Below are 21,221 nucleotides of genomic sequence, written 5' to 3'. Positions count from 1 at the left end.
ACATGCCAATGGGAAAAGCATGTGAAGTGTTGCCATAGGTAGAGAGTTCTGCTCTACGCCACCTGCAGCCAATTTCGATCGCCAATAGAAGTCTCAAATTTAGACTTGGTTATTTAGATAAATAGAAATACTAAAAATTGATAAATATCAGTGTAATAAGGGGTGATTAGCCTAACTGACAGAGTTGAACAAGGTAGTAGCCTCAAATTTGGACCATGCTGCAGATATAAAGAAGGACTAGAAAAGTTTTATTTAATCTCTGACCGGCACACACGGTTCCCAGCAGATCACCGAAGTCAAGCATCACTGGCTACGGTCAGTGTGCGGGTGGGTGAACACTTGGATCAGTCTGCGTAGGGACCGAGGGTGTGCGCTATTGGTCCTCGCTAAACTGTTCTACCGTAAAGTGCTCGATCTCGCGTGCAGGTCATCGGGCTACCGAAGTGGGGGTGCCATCCCTTGTGCAGAGGATTAAAATTGTGATGGCATGTCTTCGGATCATCCTCATGGGTGTATGATGATATTTGGAAGTGTGTGAACCGTATGCAGTGAGAATGGCCTTTGAATATATCTTTGTTTGCATCTGTAAAGACAGCTCTTATGAGTTTTCAGCGACATCTATCAACTTTGAAGTTGGAATCATAAGTAATTACTGATTTATGTGTAATCTTTTTTTTCATTTTCTTTATTTCCCCTTTGAATATGAAACCCAAAATAATTGAAAGCGAAGTACTGAGAAATCACTTTTTAAAATGAAAATAATTTAAGAACATGAAACTAAGTCAACATGACCCTTATAAAGTGATGGAAGAGAGGAGTAAATTTAATTTTTGTATTTTAAAAATCAATTAGTAGTAATTCTGAATGAGTATTCAGTTAGGTGGTAATAATCTGTGCAAGTTGTTTTATTTTTTGTATATATAAATTTAAACATTAATTGCAAAGTTATATCCTACTTAAATTTACACTTGATAATGCTAATTTTTTTGAATTGTTTTGTATTGGCCTGCGAAAAACTAAAAAATACATCACAGAAGGGGATCAACTCGTAGCCATCCCCGGACAAACATCTGCATGCTATATATATATGTAAATTTTTTTTTTAAAAAGAGTGCAAGTTTAAAATCCATTTGACAATCTGACGATTGTAGTTAGTGTGAAAGATAACGAAACGGAAATATGTCTTGTATTTTTGCATAGTACTAAAGTGCAAATAAAGAGATTTTTTGTTATGGTATATGTAATCTTTTCTTTTATGATATATATAATTCCAAAGATATGCTAGTCCAATGTAACATTAGCCAAATAATCGGTTCATTGAAATGCTTTTAACAACTAATATTTAGTTTAACGTTTATTACCTTCCCTCCTCAAAATTGATTTATTTAAAGAGAAACTTCAAAAAGTATTATGAAAGGTGACAAACTTAAAATCGGTGGCTATCTCCAATCAAAACATATTCATTTATTTCTTTCTGAGTATTTCATAGACTACTTAATTTTTTTATTTTAATATTTAACCGAGCCGTCCATAGGATTCTATTTTCAGATCAATCTTAATTAATCAAATACAAATCACATTTAAATCTTTTTATTGGATGGAATAACTCAGTTCTGCAATTGAAGAAATATTTAAAATTTCAAGAGTTAATAGTTTTTGGTATATTGAGGGCATTGTGTTTCACGTGATCCTACATTTTTTAAGCACAGTATCTTTAAAATTGTTATATTTGGTGCCCAGAGCTGGATTATACCTTTCGTAGGCCCTAGGCATAGCTGTTTTTGAGCCCTCCCCTCCTTCCCCCACTCCTCCCCTGTTTTCAAAATATATGCTAAAATTTTCTTGCATATTTTTTTGGGCCCTCCCCTCCTTCCCCCCTCCTCCCCTGTTTTCAAAATATATGCTAAAATTTTCTTGCATATTTTTTTAAACATTTTTATTAATATGGATTTTAATTTACAATTTGTTTATCAAACTTTATCTGCAATACAAATCAGAATCGAAAGCACAAGTTCTTTTGCCGAATACTGAATATAAAATAAAGAGAACACGAAAACGAAAGAGATTTTTCGACGAAACAGAAGAACAAGAAGTAATTTCAAACTCGAATCCAAGACAAATGTTTTTGTTAGGAACGTATTACGCCATTTTAGATGCATTAATTTCAGAAATGACTAAAAGGCATAATGCTTACAGTGATTTGTATGATAATTTCGGTTTTCTTGTTCACAAAAATTTGTCAGAATCTGAGATTAAACTAAAAGCTCAAAATTTGGAGAAAATATACTCATCCGATTTAGAGGAAAACTTTGTAGATGAATTTTTACTATTTTCAAATTTGTATAAACATAAATCTGCTCAAGAAATGATGAAGGCTGAAATTAAAGATAAACTTGTGAAGACTTTTCCTAGCGTTCACATTGCATAAAGAATATATTTGTCGATTCTTGGATCAAATGCAGAAGGAGAAAGATCTTTCTCCAGATTAAAATTGATAAAAAAATTATTTGCATTCAACAATGAATCAAGATCGTTTGGCATCGCTCGCACTTATGTCTATTGAATACGACATTTTGCATAGTTTGGAATTCAACAGCATAATACAAGTTTTCGTTGAATCCAAAAATCGCAAAAAAGTAATATATTAGATCATAAGATTCTGCAAAATAATTTATTACCGAAAAATATTATATTTTTGTTTTTTATCTTTATAATTTTGTGCAAAATACACTTGTTGTTTTTAAAGCTAAATTATTTTTGTCAACAAATTTTTTTCTCCCAAGTTTTTCGTAGGCCCTAGGCACGTGCCTAGTGTACCTATAGGTTAATCCGCCCTGTTGATGCCTGTTAAGAATATTATCTGAATTTCTCTGAAAAATGATCAAATTTCTTTCATGCCAATTATTTTTTTAAATTTTGTTATTTAAATTAGAGAAATTTGTGTATCAGTACCTATGGCAAAAAAGTTATCATATTTTGGCAATAACCGGGCTGTTTTGCATTAGAAATTAAAATAAATTTCACCGAATTCAAATGCTCTAACTTATTGCCATGCAAGTAAACCATAATATTTTTTTTTCTGAGAGCTAAGATGACTAAGGGGATAGAGCGTTCGCCTTCCAATGAGGTGAACCGGGTTTGAATCCCTACAATGGCTGGCTGATAAGATTTCCCCAATGACCACAGTGCTGACGTAGGATATATCCTCAGTTATAGACGAATCATGGTTTAGGAGTCCTTTTGCTGTTAGGCTAACTGGGAGGTTTTTGTGGTTAAGAGTATTTTTCTCCACGTAACACAAATAACGTTAATCTCATCAAAAAGTCCTCCATGAAGACAAATTTCTGCCAATACTTGATTCAGGAGTTCTCTTGTCTTCTGGATCAGGTTCAAAATTACAGGAATATGGAGATGAACATTAATAGTCATAAACCCAAAATTTTATGGTTATTAAGTAAAATATTTTAAAATTTATTTTTGCTAATTCACGAACTTTATGGCAATGTTGTAGACATTGAAACTGGAATATTTCCTTCAAAATCTTAAGAAATTGTATATGTATGAAAATAGTGCCTAATTTTGACTTGTATTAAGAGTTGAGAAGAATAATATATCTAAATTTTAGAAAGATTTATTGTGCATCATTTTTAATAGCATTTTTCTTGAGTAGTGTTTCCCAGCTTTTCTTGTGTTTAATTTTACGAAAGCCATTCTAATATTCTTATGCCTCATAACATAAATGTAATTTTTACTATTTAAAAATCAGAATATTCTCTTAAGAAATTGGAATTATAAATTATAAGAAATTACTGGGTAAAAACAGTAAATAAATTTTCAAAACATATAATAAAAAACTGAAGTTTAAATGCAATGTAATTTTAACAAATGAGTTTTTTAATATTTTAATTAGTAGTACTTTTTTATTATTTAAATTTAGGCACCAGTTTTTGTGAAATCGCATATTTTTTTCTTTTGCATCTGATGTCAATCATCATGTGATCAGTCAATTGATCTATTAACCCCTTGACGATCGGTTAATGTTCAAGAAAACGGTCATAAAAGTGCCTATTTTTTTGGCTTTTGTATTTGTATTACGTATTTGATTAGTGCTGCAACTTGTTTAAAATAAACTAACTATCTGCAATTACCTTAAAAATATCCTGGTACTGCCATCAGGTGTGTAAAATGAGAAATCAAATGTTTTCCGGGCAAAAGAAACAGATTAGTTTTATTCTTATTGGCGCGTTACTACTGAACAATCCAGCCCTTCAATATCACGGGAGCGAGAAATAACGGGCGAAAACTCAGCCCATCATTTTCATGGGAGCGAGAAGGAAGGGATTAATGCCCAATAATATTAGCTATTGATAGTTTTGTCTTTCTTAAGATAGTTAATGAACGATAGAGATAGAAGGCATGTTCGCATGTATCTAGACATGCCTAATTTTCGTGAAATGTTTCTGAAAAAGGAATTAGAGCCTGTAGAATGTGAGGACACTTTTATATTTGTCTTATTTGTTTAATGCTGTATTATTTGCTAAAAAAAACTTACCTTATTATAGTAAGTATTACATTACATAAACAATATAATATAATATGAAACATATTATTCATGTAACAAATGAGTACAATAATTACCTTATAGTGTTTATTTGTTATATGAACACAATACACATGTTTTTTGTGTATATACTTACGTGACTAAAAAGCTGATATTGTTTTATTTTAGTATGAATAATTTTGTTTATTTAATGTAATCATTGTATATTTTAAGTAGCCAGGTTGAATATCTATAACTATAGATTGAATGAGTTAGAAAGGTAAATATATATGATATTAACTTGTATTATTTTATTGTTGAAAGTGATGTATTTATTTTTTAGCTTGTTTGAAAACTGCATGTTGTGTAAACAAAGTCTGGAGGGGCCAATGAAGTTTCTATTTGTAATTTGAAGGTAGGTATTCAAATTGTTATCAAGATATTCGTTGTTATAAGAATGTTTATTAGGCATCGAGGACTTAAAAGGAGAAAACATGACTTTGGAAATTCACTTAGAAATTAAACTTGATATATTAGTAATGCACTTTAAGGGTTTGCATCCCTTTCAATAAAGTATTCTAGCCAGCCATTTCTAAGTAAAAACATATTTGAAAATTTAAGCACACTTTTTATCAGTTAATTTTTCACTTCTTTAACAGCAAAGTGACCTATTGATAAGATATTGGCATGACAATGAGATGCTTAAAGTTAAATTGACTGCATGGGTTACTTGAAGTACTTTTCTCTTAAATTTTTATAATTATTTATTTAGTTTAATAAAATTAGTTTAAATATAATTTTATTTTATTTTTCTAGTCATTAAATGTTGCTTGACATTATTTATTTGATTGCAGTTTTTTTGTAACATTTTTATGTAAATATATATTATCAGTTTACGAATAGTATTAATTTACATATAAATTTATTAAGTTTTTAACTATCAGGAATTACTTCACATTTAAATTACAGTAATATTTTATTCATTCACTATAATGATAATTAAAAGATTTATTTTTAAGTTAAATTTTAAAGTGATTCCTGCAAAATGTACTTGTACAGTATAATCTTGCAACAATTATTTTAAAAAAAAAACAAAACATGAAATCTAATATAGTCTTCAGAAAAATTTTGCCTGTTTAATCAAACAGAATCAAGAAATAACTTCTCGACAGGCCATTGAAATATAATTAATATTTCATTATCATTCGTCATCATCTAATTTTAATAGAAAGATAAAGCTTGTTTTGCTCCTAAACTTTCAGAAAGTAGAGAATTCTTATTGAATGCTCTGAAGTAGGTTTTTCTGCTTATAATTTTCAATATAAGTTACTCACGGAAACAATATTGTATTAATTGTGAAGCAGATCAATTATCATTTTTTGTTTTCTGTTTTTTTATGATTATTATAATTTATAATATTATTTATGAATCATAATCTATAAATAAAATTTGTTAAAAATAATGTAACTTTTGAATTATTATAAGCAATATTTATAAATATCGTATATAATTTTAATCATTCTTTTATTAAAAGATTAAATTTTTAATGAAATTTAAATTTCAAGAAATATTTAGCAACTAAAAGAATGCGATAATGAAAATGCAGTAAAATTATATTTAAACTAACACTGTTTGTATATAAGAAGAAAACTTCAATAAAAAAAAATAAAAAACAAAATTGAGAGATACTTGATTCAAACTCTTTCTTTGTCAGTCTAGTATTTTACCACTTAGTCTCTGTGCCACTTACGAAGTGAAAACTTTACTAGTATTATTTTACTACAATAAATAAACTTAAATTTTAAAATGTGTTTTTCAAAGAATTGGCTGACTAATTTGCTTTATTTAAAGAGTGAGTACCTTTAAGGTACATTACTAAATATATTATCAAATTTCATCCCAAAGTGAATTTCCTAAGTTATGTCTTCCCCTTATTAAATTGCTATTTGAGAAATTAAGCATTTATATAAATAAATAGTTACTCTGAGGTAACCATATTATCTTAAAATAAATGTGTATTTTTCTGTTATTTAAAGTTTTTGTGTATTTTTAAGTTGTTAGCTTTATTATGTGATATCAGGGGTCTGTCCAGGACAAATTTACTACCATTAAGCGTTACTTACACAAATTCAATTTTATCAAAAACGGTAGTTTCCCAAAATACTTTTAACATATTTTCGAAAAATATTTAAATATTTTTGAAAATATTTCGTATTTTACCATATTTTTGTATTGATTTTTTAATATAATTTTTAAATTTCACAAATTATGTCTAAATTTTTGCAAAATAGGTACTTCTCAAAAATACCTAGACAGACCCCCTGGTTATTTTGCAGTTTTTCCATGTTTATTAAATAATATAGTTACCCGTCGATACTAAGCACAGAAAGGATTTCATAATCTGGACTCTATGTACCAAAGAATTGTATAAGTAATTTGAAATTTGTCATGTTTGTTTCATACAAATGAGGTGTTTAATTTTGATTGAAGTTAAAAATTATTTGTATTAGTTAAAAAAAAGTATAATGAGCAGATTAAGCCATTTTCCAAGACACAAAAAGAAAAGCTGCACTTTAAAAAATGATTAGTGGAAAGCTGGAAATTGTTTTAAAAGTTGAAGTTGAGGTTCAATATGAAAATTTGAAGTTTTTCCTCTTTCCTAATGTGAGCTTAAGCTGACTTCTTGAATTTATTGAGAGGATTAAAAGGTAAAAAGCTACAGCTTTTCTATCTCTACTAAAGAGGTATTGTTCTGTTGTATTTTTGTTGTTGATTAATTATATCAAAATCAAGTTGATAGGACTTACAGTTCAGAAATTATTAGTAATTTAGAAAGTATGAAACAAGTACAAATTTTGAAAATGCTTATTCATGTGTCTGAAATTCTTATCTGTATGAGTAAGGTCATATTTTCTATGCTTTACCTCCCCCCCATTAAATCAAATGAGAGCAAAACAAAATTGATACGAATATAATATTAGAAAATGTATTAAAAAATGTGTAACCTATACCTCTGGGATTGCTATATGGAGCGGCAAAATATTAGATTCAAAAGTCATTTGATGAGGCCGCTGCATAACATGTAGAGTCTATCATGTTCTAAAAAGTGTTTACTGGAATGTCTAGCCATGCTGACTCGCGTGTCAGTTGCACTAGATTGCACGGTTGAGGGTCTAAGGTACCCCAATCGAGGTGGTCCAACTTCTTGATTGGGTTAAGTCAGGGCTGTTAGTTAGTTAGGTTGAATGCTGCAAACTCATCTTGGTGCCTTTTAAACAACGCATGTACATTGTAAGTTGTATGACTCATCATATTGTATTGCTGGTAGGTGCAATCATAGGTACAAAATAATTTGCATGTAGGGGTGACATAGCTTGTAAGGACTTGTGTGGATCCCTTGTGCCTTTCAAAGTGCACCTAAAGAATGCCACAAAAACATTCCCCATACCATAATACTTCCTCCTCCTGCTTGGATCCCTACGGTAATTGCTGCAGTGTGTTTGTATATAACTATAATAAACATAACAGCGCCCTTCTTTCTGATGGAGCATAAAACATGAATCATTGAAAAAAGCCACTTCTCCCCATTCAGTGGATGTCTAGTTGCAGTACTGGCATGCAAAGTCCAGCTTTTGTTGACAATTAACAGCAGTTGACATAAGTCCATTTATCAGACGAATGCTGTGGAGGCTCATATACAGCAAATCGCTTAACTGCCATTGAGACAATGTTGGTACCCCCTTAGTTCATCCAAGCAGTCAGTTGCACCTCCATTCGCCCAAATCCATTTCCACAGCAGTCATGCATGCCCATCATCTATGGCCCTTGGTGCACCACATTTGCCATATTGCTAATTTTACATAGTGCCATTTTGCTATGCTATGCACATATAAAGCTCACTGTTTCTACATTATGCTCGCAATCTTACTTAACTATATAATTGTCAACCTAATAGTAGTATTAGTCCTTTCGTTAACTTTCTAAAACTTAGTTTTGTTTAATAATAAGTATTAACACTTTTAATTGTCTATAGTTTAGAATGTATTATTCATATTATTTGGAATTCCAGAAATATTTTCTCTAAAAAAACAAAACAATGGACTTCTATTGTTCTCTACAACACAGAGCCCTTAATCAGCAATGTGTAAAAATACAGCAACTATGGCTATTAAATTAAAATTTTTTTTTGCCAGAACATAGATCCCCCTTGAGCTATTTTTGTCAAGTTCAATCCATAGTAGAAATTAGATGCATTCCCTTATCCAAGTACTCAGACCAGCTAGTACTCAGACTAGACTCAAGACTAGTAGTCAGATTTTCTAAATTAAACACCGGCTTTCCACTCCACTTGTACTTCAGCTAGCCTTTACTCGATGTGGTATGGAAATTTGCTAAAAAAAACTAAAAACATGATACCCAACGGGATGTGTGCTTTAACAAAATAACTGGCAAAGCCCACTGGTGAACCTAAAAAAGCAAAAACTCTACTCTTACATATATGAGATTGGTCAGACTCTTTAAGTTAACAAATGACTCTGCTCTCTTGATAGTCAAACCCATTATTAAAACTCTTATTACACGAAAACAACAACAACAATTTACTTTTTTTTATTTGCTGGAAAAATGATTAATTTTCAAAAGCTGTTGTAGCACTGTAAATAAATTAAAAAAAGAACTGAGATAATTTTAGAAATACTAACTTTTGAATTTTTAATTGCTTTAAATAAGTAAAAAAAAAAAAATAAATAAATAAAAAATTGGAGTGTCTTCTACATTCATATAGGAGAGACCCATAGCCAAAAATATTTTGATGCTTTAGCTCTCCTCGAGATAATAAACTAAAGCTCAATTAAGGCTTCAGCTATTTTACTTCATATTTTTGCACACTTATGAGTTTTAGATTTTAATTTGATATTTTTATTATTAAAAGATTACATATTATTAAAAGAATCATCAAAAAATAGTAACATAATCATCAGCTCATACTGAAAATACAAATTTAATTTAGTTTGCAGTTAAGTTATTTGTTCAATCTTAAGAAAAGAATTTAATCTGATTCTGTGTTCTTGTGAAAAAATAAAATTAATCTCTTTGGAATTTCAAAAATTTAGAGTCTTTGCGGAGAAGAAAAGAGATTGCTCAACCCAAAATTTCCAAATATTTTAAATAAACAAATGAGTATATCTTTTGTGTCAGAAATATTTTCGAAATTATTAAAAAAATTTTCATCTAAAATATTTATACTCATTGTAAATCTATTGATTTTCAAGTCAATTTTATATCTTTACTACTTTTCATTAATTTGCATGTCATATGATATTTCATTTTTCCATATTTGTTTTCCTGTATGAATTGTTCATGATGAATGGTTTCATGAGAAATGATCCTTCAAGGGTATACTGTATTATGCTTTTTGTTGTGTAACATGAAATAGCTTTTTTTTCTTTAATTGATGCTTTTTTTATAAGTTGAATGTCTTAAATTTTAAATTATGAATGCTTTCTTTTTTGTGATTAAATTATTATTTTTTATATTTTTAGTGCATCCTTTATAAAAAATGCATATTGCATCATCTAATATGGCTGATTATCATGTAAGTAGTCCATATTTTTATGAAGCCTGAATATATTTGTTTCATTATTGCAATCTGTATATGTTACCTTAAAAATTTAAAATAATTTATTTTTGAAAGGCCTTACAGTGGAAAGTCGCATATCCGGAATCGGCGGGACTTCCCGAAGTCCGTATATTTGATTTTTCCGTATGATTGACCTCCAAGGTAAACAAAGCTTAAAATGATCTGAATCTAAGAAGCAGAAAATAAATAAACATTATTTTTCGGGCAATAATGTTTTAGTATTAGAATGATATCTAATCAATCATAAACAAAATACTAGAAAAAAAATAATTATTGCTATTTTAAAAATAAATATAGAAAACGAAAAAAATTCACAGTTATTAAAATATTAATTGCTCTCTCCGCCATTTTGAACTAGAATGATTCAAGCAAGAAGGGGAAATTCCCGTCATTCATTAAGGTGGGTAGGCGGAGAAGAAAAATTCATTTCCTCCTTACTTGTCATTCAAGTTGAGGGCGGGGTAGTGACAAATTCTTATTTTCTCTCCCATCATTGGCTATCAATCAAGCATAAAGGCGTGGCATGCTGATTGGGTTCTCTTTATTTGTTCTTGTGTGACTAAAGGGGATTCCTCCCTCCACTTTAACATTTGCTGTGTTTACCCTTTTTCACAGTATTTCTTCTTCCCCTGACACTCAAATAAAAATGTTCCAGGAATGCCTCTTTTACTAGCCAGCTGCATAGGAAAGAAGGGGGAGGGAGGGGACTCAAAAGAAGGGGGAGGGAGGGGACTCAGTTGTGCCCTTTTGAAAACAAATCCCCCCCCTTTCCTGCATTGCAGAGGTGGAGCGTCATGGTCTTAGTAGATCTTCTATTCTCTTTTCTGTTGATTTATGGGTTCAATGCATAGATCTCTAGAAGCTGAAGAGGGGGAAAACCTGTCAAAAAACTTCCTTTTTTTTTTTTTTTTTAAAGGGGGGAAGATGAAGAAATGTTTGTTTATTTTGATTGTTAAAAAGTGTCCGGGAAATCAACCCTTCCGGAAAAGGGACGTCCAGATATGGGACGTTACACTGTATTATGAGGTATGTCCAGAAAGTACCATTTTGGAAAAACTCGCATCAAATTTTTTTTCCAAACAAAATTTATTTTTACTTTATAAAGCTTTTCAGAAACTATTTTTGTACATAGGTACCACAATTGTTTAGACATTTGTCATAGTGGTCAAATTCAAGAATAAGTTTTTGAACACCAAATAAAATAAGATGTACTGTGCACAAAAAAAGGACCACCCAGAATAACTCTTGATCTCATGATCACATCTCCACGTTCTAGGACTAGAGTCTTACTAGACAAGAGTCTTACTAGACAAGAGGTCACAAATGTGCTTATAAATTAGTGCAGACAATATTTTAAGTTATGAAATCGTACACAAAAGTGTAATTTCCCTAATTCAATGTGTCTTTTTTTTGTTGTTGACAGATTGGGACTTCTTACCCCATAAATATAGGTGTAGATGCAATATGGGAAATATTGTCTCAATAGTTTTGTCATGTGAGCGGTCCAGAGTTTAGACCACTTCATGCTAGTTTTACTTTTCGTGTATTTCGTCATATCTTGAGAACTTTTTAAACAAATTTAAAAATTTTGTACACAATTATAAAATTTGTCTCCGAAGATAATTCCATACAAAAGATAGGCTTTAATAAATATTTATTATTTTAATGAATAATAGTTGCAAAAGAATGTTGAATTGTATGATTTCATTGTTTTTAAGATGTTAATTTTACATGGCAAAATGCAAAATTTGCGTGAAATCGGTCAAATAGTGTCTGAGTAATTTAATTTTAAAATTGCGTCTTTTTTAAATTTTGATTTCTCAGCAACTCATTTATCAAATTTGCTAATTTTTTTGTATTTTGCCATGTAAAATTTATATTCTTTAAAATGATGCAAAAAATAGTATATCATACAGTTAAAAAATTTTTCACTTACTATTAAATAAATGAATGAAAATGATTTAATATTTACTAAAAATTATTATTTACATAAAATTATCTTTGGATAAATGAATTTTATAATAGTGTGCGAAATTTTTTCAATTCATTAAATTCTAGAAATATGGCGAAACACCCAAAAAGTAAAATTGACATTTATGTGTTCAAACTTCAAATTGCTCTCTTGACCAAACTGTGAACCTTATTTCCCAGACTGTAGCTACCCCTTATTTTTGGGGTCAGAAATCCTAATATATTTTTTAAAAAATAGGTTTCTTTCAGAGAAAGTATATTTCTGTGTCTGATTTCTTAACTTAAAGTATTGTCTGCACTAATAAATAACAATATTTAATGTCAGTCCCTTGAACCATTAAGATCAAGTCCTAGAACTTGAAGATCCGGTCATTAGATCAGAAGTTATTTAGGTAATAAAAGTTTAAGGTTTAGCTTTGTTTAGGGTTACCTGAAATATGCAGCTATGCCATCCATTTGTGGTGTTGCAACAAAAACTGGTTCAAAAAAGCAAAGAAAAGGGAATTTATTTCTATCATTGTTTTCCAACAAGAGGAATCTATGTTGAACGTTTGAGTTCAAAAATATAAAAGACTTGTTTAACAAACAGGGATGCATTTTAATAAAGAAGATTATTTTGTGAAGAGAATCATAAATTTATCTTTTTTCTCCCAGAAAAAGCACTTGAAGTTAAGCATCTTTGCAAGTTAAAATAAATAATATATGTCAATATGAACTATCTTTTAAGTAATGTAAATGAATCAAATAATATATGTCAATATGAACTATCTTTTAAGTAATGTAAATGAATCAAGTAGAACCAAATGCTACTGAAAAAAAATAGTTTAACACATTTCAAAGACTACATTTGAGACTTGAACTACATTAAGAATAAAAAAAAATGTAAGTTACGATGACATAAACAAAAACATTTTTAATTCATTACGCTTGCAAAAAAAAAAAAAAAAATACTGCTGCTTAGGACATTTATTAAATCTTATTTTTAAAAAAAATTCAAATTTCATGATCACGCCAGAGTGAGTGATGAATGATTCATAAGGTTAGTTTTTTTCTCCATTGGATTATTTCAATGCAGCATTGCAAATTTTTAGATAAAAATTTTACTATAAAAATGGTTTCGAGCTCTAATGTTTAAATTTTTATAACTTCATTCCTAATTTTCAAGTTTCATTCATGAAAAATAAAAAAAAATTTTAATCACTAACAATTTTTTTTATCCCCATACAATTTATATTAAAAGTTAGTTATAAAAGTATATTTGAATCGTCTTATAAATGTATTTTAATATTGTTTAAAAATATCCAAATTTCTATGCATAAATGCTTAATTTATGTCTAGAATGGGAAAATCTGTTTTTAAAGTATGTATGTTAAGAGGATTTTAAATAAACAATCTATTCTTATTTTTTTTAATGTTAGGTGTATTATATGCATTATTATGGTGTCAAAATATGACATTTTATTTTATTTGTTCGATTTGTAAGAATTATTGAATGTACTAAATTTATATTTATGAAAGTTAAATGAATATAAATTTTAAAGCTAATCAGTAAATTATGTAGTTAAATTGGTAAGATAAGATTACTAACTCAATATTCCATTCATGCAATGCCTATGCATTATAAGAAAGAAAGTAAAGATGGTAAAAATTATGAAGGGAAGTTGCATTAAGCTAATTTTAATATTATAATGCCATTCTATTGAGTTGTTTGGAAATTAATTTTGTTTTTTCTTTCGACGGAGGACTTAATCATATTTTTTCGAATTCAATGACACACTTAGAGCCGCATAATTTTTCTAAAACTTGACAGATGATATAGTAAGTCTTACTTGCGAAAAAGTTCAATTGATTCTAAGTGAACATAGATCTCAATGTTTTATTTTTTAAATGCAAGGAAACGAAAGATGTTTGATGTTAAAATCATGTAAACCTGAATTGCGATTTTTGATTTTAAAAAAGTATGAATATGAATCAATATGTTTTATCTTCAGATCACCTGAATGTGAATCATGATGCTTTATTTTTAAATTGCGGAAATACAAATCACGATATTTGACGCTTAAAAATGCATGAATGCGAATCACAATGTTTGGTTTTAAAATAATACATTTTTTTAAACGTGAATACAAATCCTGTTTTTTTAAATCACAATAATTTCTAAAACTTGTCAATACATGTTTGTTTTTTAAAATTCGTAAAAATGAATCGCAATTTTAGACTGTAAAATTGCATTATTAAGAAGCAAGTAGGAAATGTAAACCACAGGAATATAAATCTTTCTGTTATTTATATAAGAAAACTCGGCCAATGTTGAATTCAAAGATTGCATAGATTATGTATCTCAATTTGCGCTGATATGAAAGTGAATCTCAAGAAATAATTTTTCTCCATTAACAATAAAGATTACTCATAAAAACATAGATAATAATAATAAAAAAATTTAATCTCCTTTATTAATAAAAAATAACTTACAAAAACTACTAGTTTTTCGCAGGAGAGAAATACTGTCGTCGAAGTTTTTTCTTGAATTAGTTATTATGAAGGTTTAATATTCTTCATTAGTAGGTTTTTTAATTATAAATGCTAGTTGAAAAAATTATGTTACGTATGAAACATGATTGGTATATAAATTGATATTGTCATATCGATTTTTTGCTCGAAATTTTTTCTGGGTTTTTCACTTTGTGTCACAATTACCTGCATTATATGATACTGGATTTATAAAACAGTAAATATTTGAAATTTGCTTTTTTTCCATAAAATTATTATTATGCAGTAGAAATCTGCATTTTTAAGTGTTTCTTCTTTATTTTTATAACTAGGGGTTGATGGCTACGCTTTTACTATTATGTACGCAACCCATGTCATTTTTGTATTTTCATCATTCCATTATTTTCAATTATTTATTTTTTAAAAATTATTATTTATGTATGATATGATATATTACCTTAAATATATCAAAATTTGCATTAAATTAAAGGCCGCTGCCGTGCCACAGGTCCCTGGTTCGATCCTCGGGCAGGGCAAGGTTGACTCAGCCTTTCATCCCTTCAGTGGGTCGATAAATGAGTACCAAGCATGCTTGGGAACTAAACAATGGGAGTTCCGCGTTCGGCTGACCACCTGACCGGAACATCTGCTTCTGCACCCCAGAGCCCAAGGTCAAGAAAACTGAGATGGGCACAGTAGACCTTGGCCCTCTAGGGCTGTCGCGTTGCTGAGTTTAGTTTAAACTATAAACTATTACTCTGAAAGAATGTATGGATGTTAAATTTCAGTTAGTAATGAAACTAAATCAATTTTAATTTTTTTCTTTGATAAATTTTATTAGAATTGCACTTGCTGTAAAATGCACTTGCTGTGAAAAACACAAAAATTTATCGATTTAAGTATGTTTTATAAGATCATAAACTACTTAAAAATTCAATTTAGTTCATTCTATTTTACCTTCAATAAACTTATTCTATTTCTGAGATTTCAGTTTCTTCTACTGTCCTGATATCGATATATTTTCTTCGAAAAAACATAAAAACATATCTATCCCTTTATTTTTCGTTAAGATGTGTAAAAGTATAGTTCTAATGTTTACATTGAAAATATGAAGGTAAACTAAGCTTTATTTTTAATATTAGAACTTACATTATTAGTACTTCAATAAAAGCTTTTTAAAACTTCAATTAAAGCTACACATAAAATGCATTCAAATAGCAATTTATCTGCGAACAAATTATAAAATAAAATATAAATTTAATACTTCAAAACAGTTGTTAATATAAAACAGAAAGTATTGAAATATGTGATAGTATTCAAAATTCGAAAAGTGCAAACCTTACATTTTATTAACGCTTTCCTCTGCATCATTTTTTCACTGCTCATCCTTGTTTTATGGAGATTTAAGAAATTTCACTGTTTTAAAATCTGAGCTTGACATAACTGAGCGTAAAAATTAGTGCAGTCTTTGTTTAGTTTAAAAAAGGAGGTAATATTTTCCTACTAAACGTTTGTTTATATTTGAGTTCAATTTAAGGAGGTAGACTACTTTGGTTTATCTGGAAGATTATATTTTATACTTTACTCTTGATTTAATAAATTTAAAATTTTATTGACCACCAATGTATCAAATTATCTAAAGCATTTATATACATTAGTGGTCTTATAATTGTTTAATGTCATTTTAGGTGCAGACAAAGTTTATGAAAGTTTTTTGTAAATACTTTGAGTATAAAATTTTTTCTGAAGTATAATGTTTGTGACATATTTATTTTCGATAATGAACATAATTTTTTCTGAATTAATTCTTTGCAATTTTCACTTTATTTTTCTGCCCTAAAAATGTAGCCTGAATGAAGTTTCATAAATGCTTTGAATCGGATATTTTTCTTGGAAGTAATATAGCAATTGTTTTTAGGAAGTTTTCTGTAATTGTAAAACTATGCAGTGAAATTACTAAAGAAAAGTTGTCAGGAGATTTCAAAATTTTACTATGTAGGTTTCATGAGTAAAAGTTCTTAGTTCAGTAGTATGTTTTGTACACCACTCCATAATTTTTTTAAAACTTTTTCTGAACAGCAAATGAACCAAATTGTAATCGATGGTTTACAAACACATAAATAAGAATTTTAAAATGTAGAAAATATTCTTCAAAAACTATTTTTAGTTTAAAATTAATGAATATGTATGCAAATAATTTTATTTTTGCATTAATTACAATAATTTTTGGTAAAAATTACTCTGTTAGGATATATAATAAAAAAAAATTTGCACATAAACCTAAATGGGAAGCCAGAATGAGAAAGTATCTTTCCAATTTTCAGACTTCTGCTTAATTACTATATCTTAAAAAATAATTTTTAAGAAAAAAAATTAGATGCTTACACTAACTCAGTAAAATGTACCAAAATTTAATGATTTTGATAAAATTTAAAACTACTATATGAAAACTGAAGTATCGTTTAGTTTTTGTTTTAAAGGAATGCTTTAATTGTGTTGAAAAACACAATTCTTTTTAGTAAATTATTTGAGTGTCAATGTTTCTGACTATCAAGTTGCTGATATAAGTTTGATTTTCACCCTGGCTGGTTATGGTTCACTTTTCCAGTCATGGCAAGTTTCTTTTGAAGGGAATTAGTCACAGGCACATCTACTTGTTTTGACTCAAAACCCCTTTTTAAATTTTTAATGTAAATAAAACTTTATTACTTGTAGTAAAATTTTAGAGGTTTCTCTTATTGTTTTACTGAACACATTTTTGTATTCGAGGAAAACTGCAATTCCAGTAATAGTTTCTCAGATTGCCAATAACAAAAAATAAAGTTAGTTTTAAATGTAAATTATTTTTTTTATCTTTGTTACCTAAATCCAGTTTGTGTGATCTGCTGAAGCTAAATTTGAAAGGCAAAAAATAGTTGTAAATTTTTAAATTAAATTGACAATTGTTATTGCCTATACATCTAGCAACTATATAATCTTTATAAATCTTTTTGTTGTTAAAAATTTTCATCACGTTACTAAAAGCTGTTACATAAGCTGTTTTATTGGTTAACGACATATTAATCTGTTGAACCAATGCCTTAATTATATAGGACTGAAACTTAGCTTAGATGGTATCTGATTACTTGACCTGGAAATTTTGGTTATTCAATCTAGCTGCGTTTGCAAATAACAAATTTTTATTTCCCCTGTTATTCAAAAGAAAAGTTGTCCATTCAGAGGAAATTTCTTTCAGACCCACCCATATGTTAATCTAATTAAGAATTAAAGACATAAAGCTGTTCTAATCTGTTATATTTGTTTTAAAGTAACTAGTTACTTTATGCTGATTTCATTTTAAATTTTGTGTAGTGAGAAATTTATCAGTTTTAACTTACAAAATTTCTTTTCAGACTCAGATGGATATTGTTGACAAACCAGTTTTTGTACCTCCTAGAAAAAGAGGTTCTAAATCATCATCACGATCTAGTAATGAAAGTCTGCAAATGTTAGGTACAACTAATAATTGTTCTCCTCAAGCTTGTCCCAAATTTGATCCTCGTGCAAATAGAAAATTACATCAGCCTCATCCATCAGAACATGCAAGAGAAAGGCCTACAATTAAGGTTCATAATGATTCTCAGGGTCTTAAACTGGCATCCCCTCGTCTGAAATCCATAACATATCAAAAACAGTCATTGAAGGCTTGCAATAAAAGTGATGAATCTGATTTAAATAGTGACATATCTGACTGTGTTCATATCAATGATAGTGGATATGCTGAAATGGAATTATCAAATGAGAGATCTGCTTTAAATTCTAGATCAGTATCTTCAATTGGCTCTTGTGGTGGTAGTTTTGTTACTATGACAGGTACAGTTAAACGTGGTCGAAAAAAGGGGCAAACACTAGATATGAAAGTACAAATGTCTCGTGAAGAACTTGATGAAATAGAGCACACAATTTTATCACAGAATATTGAAGATGATGATAGTTGTTTTTGTGGTCTTCGTAAAGGTCTCCATGTGTTAGCTTTAAGTATTATTTTAGTGCCATTAGTTTTACTGTTGTCTGCTGGATATTCCTTTTACATGGGAACGATGACATGGTATAACATCTTAATTTACTTCAGTGAAAAGAAAACAATATTTCACAAAATTTTTATCAGTCCTTTATTGATAATTACTTACCCATTTTTAATTACACTTTTTACTATTGGCTTGGGCATTTATAGTGCTATTGTTCAAATTTCTTGGCACTTTGATAGTTGGAAGCAAGAAATCCAAGATCTGGAAAAAGGATTTTATGGATGGCTTTGTGGTGTAATGGATCTTGAAGATTGTGCTCCCTACGAAGTCGTTATACTAACAGAAGTTTTACCTGCAGAAAACGGCAAGCAAAGCAGGCAGCAAATGGCTGATACAGCTTTATGAATCATTTTACTGTAATTTGTAAACCCCCTTTTTTACTATTTATGAATGTTTTGTTTCGTTATTTTAAAATTTTGTATGTAATACTTAATTGTACAAATGTTAAAAAATGTTTTTCGAATTCACACCAAAAATTTGAATCAAATTTGTAATGTTATCTTTTAGAAAAAGTGCCAAAGTATTTTTCCTGTTTTTATATTCATTGTTACCCTTTTTTGGTAATGTATTTTTTAAACGATTAAAATAATTTTGAAAAGTGAGTGAATATTTAATTTTTGTATAAAATGGTATGTATTTTTTAATATTTTGTTTGAAATAGTTTGAGCCGATTTATTTTAACTAAACCAACTGTCATATATATGTATTTACTTACTGTAGAGTAGGTAGAGAGAGAGAGAATACACCTGTAATTTTGTCTAAAATAGACTTTGTTTATAATTTCTGACTCTTTCACCAGTTTCATAACCACAGCATTCTTATTGCTGTGGATCATTTTAGTTAAAATTTTTTATGCAATGAAAGATTTCAGTATTGTTCAATTTTGTTAAAATAATTGCTTTTGATGTTTCATTGACCCAATATGATAATTTGAAAAATAGTTGTTAATTTAAACCTAAAAGCCATTTAAAAATTTTTTTTCAAACGAATATAAAATAGGGGGGATAAGACATTTAAGTGCGTCCACTGTTTTCCCCATATAAAGCTATACTATTACCTTTGAGGTGTTAGATTAAATAAATGACATAGTAGGATCTATAGACACATAATTTTTTTCAGGAAAATTTTTAAATTCTGTTTGTTTAACTGTCAAAAACATGTCCAACCTTACCATCTCTCCTTTCATCAGGAAGAGATGCCTTTTTTCTGGAAATTTTGAATGATTTATAAAATTTATATTCTAATTTTTACTTTAAAACTATATTTTTATATATTTCAAAATGGCCCACTCTGAAACTTAATTATACTAAGTTTTGAAAGTGGTAAATAATTTTATGAAAAATGTCTCAAACCTTTTTTGCTTTCCATTTTTAATTAGATTACATGTGTTTGAGCTTTTTAGCTTAGTTTTGCAAAGTCTTTGATAGTGACATTAAAAATAAAATCTAAACCATTGTTGCTAGATTTTTGGGGACCATTGTTGCTAGATTTTTGGGGACCCCGTGGCAAGCACAAACTGGTGGAAATCTGATACTTTTAATATGTAATAAGAGATGATTATGCCCCAGAAAAAATCCAGATTTTTCTCTAACCACGATCCCGAAATCCAAGATCCAGAAGTTTCAAGAAATCATCGATCACATTTATGTATAAAAATTCTTGTATACTTTATTTAAAAATATTAGAACTGGAATTTATGATTGGCATGTCTTTTATTTGTAAATATTTTTTCTGGTAGAATAATAAATGTGATTAGAGATAAAAGTATACTTATACATAACTATTAATTTAAATTATGCTGCATATAACTTATTTAGAATTTCGTGTTGTGAAAATATCAATGATTTAAATTTATAAAAACATTAATTTTTTGAAATGCGTCTTTAATAATTTTACTCTAGAAATTTTCAGGATTTTTGAGTTGGACTTACAATCACCCCTGTGTAATGGAATATCTTTTTAACTAGAAAGTACTTAAAAATAGCATTTTTCTATGTATTGATGTCTTAGAAATAAGTTTGTTTTGTTCCACTTATGTGTTTGGAGATAGATGGGAAAAAAAAAGAAATTTTAGAAAAATGCAAATATCACAAAAAAATTTAAATTAATTTTATTTTTATATATATTTTTTGACATTTGTAGTTTGGAGACCCCAATGCACTGCCTCTTTTGCCCCGATGATAGCGACTCTTATGCATTGTGCATGTGAAATTTCTGTAGGGAAAACTGAAGCTCAATTTTTTGACATATCTGATCCCACATTTCATTAAGGTATTCGAAACTTTAGCTTTTTTTGTGATAATGTATTTTAAAAATTTTTTTAGCAAAAAAAAAAATCTGAAAATTTGTGTTGGAACAAGTGAAAAATATTTCTTATTTAAATTCTCTAGTCTAGCAAAAAATTAAAATTTATCATTTAAACTGGGGATATGAAATTTTAAAATTAAACCTAATTAAACGTTATTTTTAATTCAAACAATGCCTTCCAAAACATTTGTTGAAAAAAAAAATAATA

At 28.7% G+C, this 21,221-nt stretch overlaps 1 protein-coding gene across 4 annotated transcripts; it reads left to right on the top strand.

Moving 5' to 3' along the window:
* Positions 1–607: 607 nt before the first annotated feature.
* LOC107440784 (uncharacterized) lies at positions 608–19,308 on the top strand. 4 transcript variants are annotated; one of them, XM_016055626.4, is made up of 4 exons: positions 608–645; positions 4,884–4,955; positions 10,081–10,133; positions 18,032–19,308. In XM_016055626.4, exons 3-4 carry the CDS (start codon positions 10,098–10,100, stop codon positions 19,049–19,051), a joined length of 1,056 nt encoding a protein of 351 aa, XP_015911112.1. In that variant the 5' UTR covers positions 608–645; positions 4,884–4,955; positions 10,081–10,097; the 3' UTR covers positions 19,052–19,308. The 4 variants fall into 4 exon arrangements, with proteins under 4 accessions (XP_015911112.1, XP_015909674.1, XP_015910409.1 ...); XM_016054188.4 differs by having other exon boundaries at positions 636–817; XM_016054923.4 differs by lacking the exon at positions 608–645 and adding an exon at positions 688–883.
* Positions 19,309–21,221: the final 1,913 nt, after the last annotated feature.

Source organism: Parasteatoda tepidariorum, chromosome X2 (genome assembly GCF_043381705.1).
Source record: "Parasteatoda tepidariorum isolate YZ-2023 chromosome X2, CAS_Ptep_4.0, whole genome shotgun sequence".
In the NCBI taxonomy this organism is placed as follows: domain Eukaryota; kingdom Metazoa; phylum Arthropoda; class Arachnida; order Araneae; family Theridiidae; genus Parasteatoda; species Parasteatoda tepidariorum.
This window is presented reverse-complemented; position numbering and strand designations above follow the sequence as displayed.

Coding starts and splice junctions, on each gene's coding strand:
- LOC107440784 (XM_016055626.4), top strand. CDS start 10,098: ATGCATATTGCATCATCTAATATGGCTGATTATCAT. Junction 10,134..18,031: donor CTAATATGGCTGATTATCAT/GTAAGTAGTCCA, acceptor ATTTCTTTTCAG/ACTCAGATGGATATTGTTGA.